This window comes from Macrobrachium nipponense, chromosome 22 (genome assembly GCF_015104395.2).
Source record: "Macrobrachium nipponense isolate FS-2020 chromosome 22, ASM1510439v2, whole genome shotgun sequence".
Classification (NCBI taxonomy): domain Eukaryota; kingdom Metazoa; phylum Arthropoda; class Malacostraca; order Decapoda; family Palaemonidae; genus Macrobrachium; species Macrobrachium nipponense.
The window spans coordinates 854192-863558 of record NC_087213.1 but is presented as its reverse complement, the minus strand read 5'-3'; the positions used below and the strand labels follow the sequence as shown (position 1 = coordinate 863558).

The window sequence follows — 9367 nt, the reverse complement described above, 5'->3', positions numbered from 1 at the left end:
ATTCCGTCTTTTAATCTTTTTAAGAATTTAACTGAAAATATTCACTCACGTCTAAAGCATATCGTATTTTGATCATTTCAGGGATTTAACGTAAAATCTTCACTCATGTCTGAAGCATTTGGTATTTTAATCATTTTAAGAATTTAACTTGAAACCTTCAATCTGGACTAAAGCATGTCGTCTGTTAATAATTTTAAGAGTCTTACTGAAAATCTTCTAAACATTTCATCAGGTTACGAAGTTAACTGAGAATCCTCACTTACATTTAAAGCATTTCGTCTTTTATTCCTGTTACGATTTTAACTTAAAATCTTGTTTCATGTCTAAAACATTTCATCTTTTAACCCTTTCAAGAATTTTACCGAAAATCTTCTCTCACATCTAAAGTTTTTCGTCTTTTATGCCTTTCACGAATTCAACTTAAAATTTTCACCAACATTTAAAGCGTTTCGTCTATTATTCCTGTTACGAATTTAACTGAAAATCGTTTTGTTTCTGTTACGATTTTGCCTGAAAATTTTCACTCACGTTGAAAAGATTTCGTCTTTTATTTATCAAAAGAATTTAGCTGAAAATCTTCACTAACGTCAAAAGCATTCCATTTTTTAATACCTGGAACGAAGTTAACTGAAATTCTTCATTCACGTCTAAAGCATTTCGTCTTGTATTCCTTTTGCGAATTTAACTTGAAAACTGTCTAACGTCAGACGAATCCACTTTAATTCGAAGTTCAAATGACACAAATGAAATCCTGAATGTCTCCAATATAAGTATTTATTGAACAACGGTCCCAGTTTTATTTTCTCGTGAGTATTTCAAACGACCCTGGTGGCTGATGGAATCACGTAGCAACTGGTCACAACGCGACTCGTGAAGTCAGGATGTGAAAGAATTATAAGTTTTCCTGGGTGTCTCATTCTTAAGTAATTTCTGATTTTCTCATTTCACAATTTCGTAAACCGAAGGAATTCCTTACAGTTTATTAAAATTACCTGTTCTTTATTTATTTAATGCTTGCATTCACACGTGCGCACCTTTCATAAATCTGAATCAAAGTTAAAATAAAACAAAGGTTAATAATACGTTGTTGATAGATAAACAAAGCAATACGACTAAAACACTAATTGGAGAACAAACATATTTAAAAATTCCACATACAGTTTCGGAGCATCATGCTCCTTCTTCTGTGTGGAGACATTAATGAAAGAACATTATTATTATTATTATTATTATTATTATTATTATTATTATTATTATTATTATTATTATTATTATTATTATTATTATTATTATTATTTTATTATTATTATTATTTTATTATTATTATTATTATTATTATTATTATTATTATTATTATTATTATTATTATTATTATTATTATTATTATTATTATTTTATTGATAATAATGGTAGAATTCACAGAACTGATTTTATACAAAATTCATTCAATTCTCAAAATCAATTCTGTGAATGCTGTCATTATTTTTAACAAAAACTATTTGAAAGAAGGTCTGTTTCCAGCATACACAGATATTATTATTATTATTATTCAGAAGATGAACCCTATTCAAATGGAACAAGCTTGAATTTCAAGTCAATGGCCCCTATGGGCCATTGACTTGAAATTCAAGCTTCCAAAGAATATTATGGAGCCCATATGAAAGAAGCAACAGTAGGTGATAGGAAATACAGAAAGAAGAGATGATTTATTAGACAAGAAAAAAAATTGTAGTTTAACAGTTAAATAGATGAAAATGTAAGTCAATAATAAAGTGAATGAGACTGGATTTACTAAGGATAGTAATGCATTGCATCTTCGATTGGATTTTTGAGGACCCAGTTTCGAAATTGTAAGTCGTCTTTAAAATATGTGTTCTCCAATATGCGTTTTTTTTAAGCTTTTAAAATTCGAGACTGATCTATAATCATTAAACAAAGCAATGGCTATTTATGGTAAAGGTGATACTCCTAAAATCAGAAAAATTTGTTTTACATCACTCATTAGCGTAAGGTGAAAAGCAGTTTCTTTCATTTGAAAGCTGCTGAAGTTTTTGTAAGTCCCTTTTAATTGGTGGGAGATATTACCGATTGGCCTCATTTTAGTGGTTTTATTGGACGGGGAAATATATATCTTGATTTCAAATATATCATGTATATAGAATATGATTTAACATGTACTTTTTTGTCTCATCTTTAAAGGGAATTATTATTGAATAATAATTTTTAGTTTCGAGCCGTTTAATTTGCGAAATACGCTATATCAACATTTCAAATATATCATGTCCTATTTAGAATATGATTCAAAATGTACTTCATAATCTCATTTACAATGGTAGTTGTTATGAATTCATAGTTTTCAGTAACCATGAGATTTTTTTTTAAAATACCGTCCCATTTTTGGGGAAAAGTGTCGAGTATTAATTTTGTTTATAATTTTTTGAGGTCGTGCATCGACGGTGATTTTATCATTGACTTCCTGCTTCGGCAAAAGTACCGTCTGTCCCTCTCACCATCCAGGATATATGGTAAAAAAGTCTGTTTCTCTCACTAGCCAGAATGTATGGTGAGAGTCTGTCTCGCTCGATATCCAGAAAGTATGGAGAGTCCGTCTCTCACCATCCAGAATGTATGGTGAGATAGTCTCTTTCTTCTCCATCCAGGATTTATGGTGAGAAAGCCTGTTTCCCTCACTATCCAGGATCTATGGTGAGAGAAATTGACTTGATATTTAGCTGGAACAAGAAATCAGTGATAAAATCACCGTCGATGCAAAAAAAAAGAAAAAAAGAAAAAAAATATAAAACGTATATTTGACACTTTGCCAAAAAAGAGCAATATACACCATAGTTATAACTGGAGACGTCTCATACTTAGCCTTTAATTCTGGGAAACTTATTATAGTTAATTAAAATTTTCAATCTTTTCGGAAAAGATCTATTTGAAATTTTGTGTTTTTTTTTTCAAATTTTCCATGTAAATGCCAGTTAGCGAGGATATCTTGAATTATTATTATTATTATTATTATTATTATTATTATTATTATTATTATTATTATTATTTATTATTATTATGAGGAAGTTTTTATTCGTTTTAGTATCACATCATATAAAAGTAATTATGTTTATTCAGATTAAACCTTAAAATTCAGTTCTGTTACCGTCTGTATGGAAACTCAGCATTTATTTAATAATTTTTTCTATTTATCTCTTAATAATATGTTCAATTATCATAATACTAATGCAAATAAAATGAAGAACCAAGAAGAAAAATATCTTTAGCTTTTCTTTGTCAAAAATTCAGTTTAGCTGTATCTACTTACATCCAACAATCACTCATAAAAATACAGTCATACAGATACAATCACTGGCTTGATAAGTCGTTGGGAAATAAATTGATTGGCTAATGTCGATATAGAATGCAGCGCTCTACCCTGCTTCAATTAATTCTTTATTTTCCGTTTTCCGTCACTAGGCATCTCCTAAGAAACGCGTCCTTACCCGTCTCTTCTCAAAAGTTCCTTAAGAAATTCACCTTTTTGCCTTTTAATCACTTATCAGTAACTATAACTTGGTCGTTCCTAAAGATGCACGTCGGGGACGTCTTGAATTGGTCCGTTCGTCGAAGAGTTCGCAGGAGGCCTGGGCGTGACCAGCTGAACGGGGCCGCAGTGATGCTCTGGAAGGCTACAAGAAGACGCCGGACAGGTCTGAGTGGCGCTGTTCAGTTGGTTCCTCGACGCGCAACCCATCGTTCTGATCTTCTCGTGGAGCTCGTAATCTACGGGGAAGATAACTGAACACAGCGAACAATTGAAAATTGATAGAACTAGAGGAAATAAAATTGGATTGGAATCGAACGACAATGACATTTCAAAAACAAATAAACAAGAAGGTCCTGTTATGTTAGTTGGTCTTACAAACTTAAAATGACGTTTAGTAGTTCCATCCAAATCTTTCAGGCTAAAATTCAGCCATAAAGCAGTTAGACTGTTTTTCCTCCTAACACCATAATACTTTGAGATGTTAAATGACTTAATTAAATCGGGAGAAATTTAAAATAATGAAAAGAATATTGGTTCAAGAGGTTACATAATCACATTGCGGTTTTGTAATGCATCCTCTCTGCTACATTTTGCTAATTTGTAAGTTTTCAGTGCTTCGGTAACAGTAGCACTTGAGAAAGTAGTCGCCTTACTTTTGCACTGAACCCTGCTGCCCCCCGTGTTATGTGTAATATATATATATATATATATATAGATATATATATATATATATATATATATATATATATATATATATATATATATATATATATATATATATATATATGTGTGTGTGTGTGTGTGTGTAACACCTCCCAAACGTGTCCTTTCCTCCAAATGGGTCTGAACCGTCCAAACGTGCCCCATATAACGCTAGCCTATTTTTACGTCATAATACTCAAACGTGTCTCTATGATAACCAACGCCCAAATGTCTGTCTCAGACTGTAGCAAGAGAATAATTGTTTTTTTTTTTTAATTCAATACACTGCTCCAAAAAACGCCCACACGTCTTTTTTTTTTTTTCTTAATGCACTGCCCCTAAATTGCTGGCGGGTACCGGCGTCTGGTTCATACTTCTTTTAATTGGGCATCAGGAATCACAAAAAATAGTTTTATTGGGGTTCATGTTACTCTATTTGTTGCTTTTTTGTTTCTTTTCGATTGTATGTTTTTAAGTTTTTTTCGTTGTTTTTCTTTTTTTTTATCCTGTTATTGTAGGTTAGTCATTTCCCTCACGATTCTTGAATAGCCCTGACGTTTTCTCTGCCAACAGGAAACACTAGGTGCCGCATACTCTCGTAAATAGTATCACATTTCGTATGGTCCGGGACGTTGTTTGTTTTTATCATCTCGACCAGCTCGGCTCGTGGACGCAACCTCCTATATGCCTTATGGTGAAATTTTCCCTTCTTCTGAAAACTTTGTTAGTTTCTTTGTCGAAGAAATACAGCTGAATATATTTCTTGACCATTCTCTCAGAGACTGTCTTAGGCTGCTCTGCTATGATCGCGGTCCCCGCTTTGGATTTTCTCCCTTGAGTTTTGTAGCTATTTTGACGTCCGGCAACTGTCTCCTAAAAACGCAGCTTGGATCTTTTCGTTTCTTTACTGAGAATAAAACCTCTGTCCTCATCCGTTCCGTCCATCGCTGTCGTTTTTCAAAGAGGACGTTATTGACATCATAGAGATTGGGAGAGACAGTGACGTCATAGCTGAGGATTTGTGGGAGAATTGCTTGTTTCTGGGAATTCTTTGTGGGAGAAATCTCGGTATAATTAAATTATAGATATCACACTATCAAACATGTTTGAATAGAAACAAAGCGTTATCAATATCTAATTTATTGGTCGGCCAAAATATAAAAATGTAATGAATGACTCCATTTATCTTATAGGCAGCTTAATCAGTAAACAGGACGTTAAAGGATGAGTGATAACCTATGTACCGTAACCGAAATGTCTTTAGACACTTATACTATTGTGGTCTTTCGGTTGTATGGGCTTAATGAGCGTTGCCATACAGCTAAACAACTCAAGTCATGCATGCAAAGATCCACCGAATACAGGGAGTCTGTTAGAGTGAATAAGTTATTTTAGGGACAGAATATGGATGTCACTAAACTTACCGAGGATCTTGTTGATATGTATCGAAATTTAATGCAGATAGTTGTGAATCCAGGCAGAAATGTGACTTGAAAAAAAAAAAGATCACAGAAAAAAAACGCATAGGAAAAAAAGTCACAATAACCTTTCTTAGAGTGTGATCCAAAGGGTTTTAACCTGGTATGTATACAGTATGTATACAGTAGCCCGTTGGGGATTTTTTTTAATATCCACCTTTGTGGCGTGTAAATATAAACTAAAAACTGTAAATATCATGAAGATAATTACCCCAAGGAATATATTGAATTTTGTCCACTGTCACTTTATAAATTAATCTGACTTTTTTCCTGGGCCAAAATTGTAGCTTTTTTAGCTGAAAGTTTTTCTTGTGACTTTATTATTTTATTATTGTCCACCATCCAGGTGCCCTAAGGAAAATATCCACAAACTTGTGTTTCAAAGTTACCTTCTGCCACGTAATTGCATTAGTGTTGGTTCTGAGTTTTGCAAGGATTTTATATAAGACCTTACCAACCAAGTATAGCTTAGGTTGCCTGGCAATGCTGAGACATTTTATTGCTCAAGAAATGACATCCAGCAGTTGCCACATCACAAGTGAAAGATAATGTCGTGTCAGTTGCATGTAGTTACCGGAATACATTCACAGACATGGATAGTTTGGAGAATTAATGTTTTGAGCAGAGGCTAGAGAGAGAGAGAGAGAGTGAGGAAAAAAAATTCTGCTGGTGAGCAGAAATATCCAAATATTTCATCTCTTGCTTTAGCTCTGTTTTTCCTACCTTTTATAATGCATCAGTGGAGAGAATGTTTCCACAGATGAATGTGGGGCATTCAAAATTAAGAAATTGCTGTCATGTAAGGTCAGTACTTCAAATTAGATCGGGTTTGTCACGTCAGTATCTTACATGCATACATTTCTTACCCCCTTGAAGACATGATTTTAAATTTTAATGCCAAGGGAGCAGAAACTACCAGTATATACAAAAGAGGAATTCCAATGCTAGATTGTATTCTAGGCAGTATTCTAAATTTCGTGAATCTTCTGCAGCATTGAGTTGAAGGTACGATCTATTCTGTATTTTATAGGTAATATTTTTTTATTATTTTACAAAAAATTATTTTATGTTGCAATCTATCTTATGCAAGTACATTAATTTAATTTTTTGTGCTAATTCTTATTTGAAATTGTCATTTTTGCAGGTCTGACAGCCAACGGTTTTATATTTCTTTTAAGTGAGAATATATATTTTCTATTTTTTTCGTTAACAAAATGTTTGCAAATGAAAAACTTGTGTATAATTTCATTGTTATAAAATGTCATTTTTGTGGGCAAAATCTGTGGGCATTTTAACATGTTTGTGGGAATTTTGTGGGAAAAAATAGTCCCGTTCGTGGGAATTGCCTGAAATCAAAGTGGCAGCACTGGATTCGGCCTTGACGGAATTGGAAACGTTTGGGGCGAAGGACACGTTTGAGAGTTACATATATAGTTTAGTGTATATATATATATAATATTATATATATATATATATATATATATATATATGTGTGTTGTGTGTGTGTGTGTGTGTGTGTGTGTGTGTATATTATATAATAATTATATTAATATATAAATATATATATTAATATATAGATATGTACGTGCATATATTTATATGTTATACATATACATATACATATATACTATGCACATGTACATATATATACATACATACATATAGTATATACACATATATATTTATATGTATACATACATATACATATATAATACGCACATGTACATATATATACATTCATACATATAGTATATACACATACGCAAACAAAGAGCCCCCCACCCTGGAACATCGGAAAAAACAAACCTTCGCTCTGGGTGCCGGAATCTATCCTCTGCGAGGAAGACGACCAAATTGCTGTTCTTGACTGCTGCATATTTGGTGGCGGTGGGCATCATGGACTGCCTCACGTTCCGCTCCGGGTGGTGGAAACATAGATGATGTACAGCTTCGGCCCGAAGAGACACACCAGGGCCACCGTCGCAGACAGCGAGATCGTCACCGACGTCGTCGTGATACGGAGCTGGCGGAAGAAAATAAGGGGTACATACATACATCATACATACATGCATACATACTGCAACTACATATATATATATATATATAATATATATATATATATATATATATATAGTAGTATATATATATATATATATATATATATATATATTATATATATAATATAGATAGATAGATAGATGAGAGAAGAGAGAGAGAGAGAGGGGAAGGATGACTTTAGGTATGTGTTTTATATAGTATATGTATGTTTTATATATATATGCATGTGATATGTATATATATATGTGTGTGTGTGTGGTATATGTATATATACATATATACTATATATAAACATAAAGATATATATATATATGTATATATATATATATATATATATATATATATAGAGAGAGAGAGAGAGAGAAGAGAGAGAGAGAAGAGAGAGAGAGAGAGAGAGATGCACGCACACGCACACAAATGCATGCCATTTTGTCATGGTACATTTCAACCCTGTTTTCTTAAAAGGCATCACAGTTAAACATACAAAATTGCGGTCAGTGACATTGAAAGACAGTCACATTTACATTCTAACATCAGCAGTCACAAAGTGGGAATATTAAACACTTTCTTAATACGACAAGAATGACTTAGAAAATCATTTATTTTACCTCCACGTTGTTCGCTGTGGAGAAATAGATCGGTACAAAGGCGAGCCAAATGATACAAGTAGTATACATGGTGAAGCCTATGTATTTACTCTCGTTGAAACCCTCCGGGATCTTCCTCGTCAGTACTGCGTAAACTGTACACACCACGATCAATCCTGTGAGGGGGAAGCAGAATGTAAAATATGTAATATGTACACTTGGCCCTAAGCTGCAACTCCTTACATTCCTGCTACTGTAATTATGTTCATAATCTGTCTTTCTTCTTGCTTTCCACCCTCTCCTAAAAATTAGTTCGTAGTACATCTGCGAAGGTTTCCTCTTGTTAAACCTTTTAAATATGTTTGCTGTTAATTTCCGTTTCAGCGCTGAATGATCTCATAGGTCTTAGCGCTTGGCCTTTGGCCTGAATTCTGTAGACTAAAATAGGCACAAAAGGTTAGTGTTTTTCATTTTGGAATTGGACCTTCGATGAGGTCATTCAGCGCTGAAAGGGAAATTGTGATTTGAAACGGTTTTTGAAAGATGTGACGGGAGGAAAACCTCTCAGTTCCACTATGAAACAGTTGTTAGGAGAGGTTGAGGAAAGTAAGATGGAAGAAAGAGAATATTTAAGGAGGTACAGTCAAAGAAATGAAAGGGGTCGCAGCTAGGGGCCGAAGGGATGCTGCAAAGAACCCAGAGAGAGAGAGAGAGAGAGAGAGAGAGAGAGAGAGAGAGAGAGAGATTTGACTTGAAATGGGGCCTGATGAAACCTATGCCTGAAAGGTGATGAACGAAAAGTGAGAGAGAGAGAGAGAGAGAGAGAGAGAGAGAGAGAGAGAGAGAGATTTTGTAGTTTCAGACGATAGAGAGAAAGATGGGTTTAAGTCAGGTTCCATATTAGATTCAGGAGAGATAGTGGGGTAATGATATCCACTTTCAGAGGCAGGCTCACATCGTAGGTCATTTCATATATCATATTATAAATAATAGAAGGTTCT

General features: G+C 33.6%; 1 protein-coding gene across 1 annotated transcript in view; it reads right to left on the bottom strand.

The window, feature by feature from the left end:
- Positions 1 to 1433: 1433 nt before the first annotated feature.
- LOC135198429 (metabotropic glutamate receptor 2-like) overlaps positions 1434 to 9367 on the bottom strand; it is a 266629-nt gene continuing 258695 nt past the window's right edge. The window contains 5 exon segments of the mRNA XM_064225960.1: positions 1434 to 3792; positions 7528 to 7570; positions 7572 to 7649; positions 7652 to 7744; positions 8388 to 8542. Of these exon segments, the coding sequence (XP_064082030.1) occupies positions 3578 to 3792; positions 7528 to 7570; positions 7572 to 7649; positions 7652 to 7744; positions 8388 to 8542 (584 nt within the window). The 3' untranslated portion in view covers positions 1434 to 3577.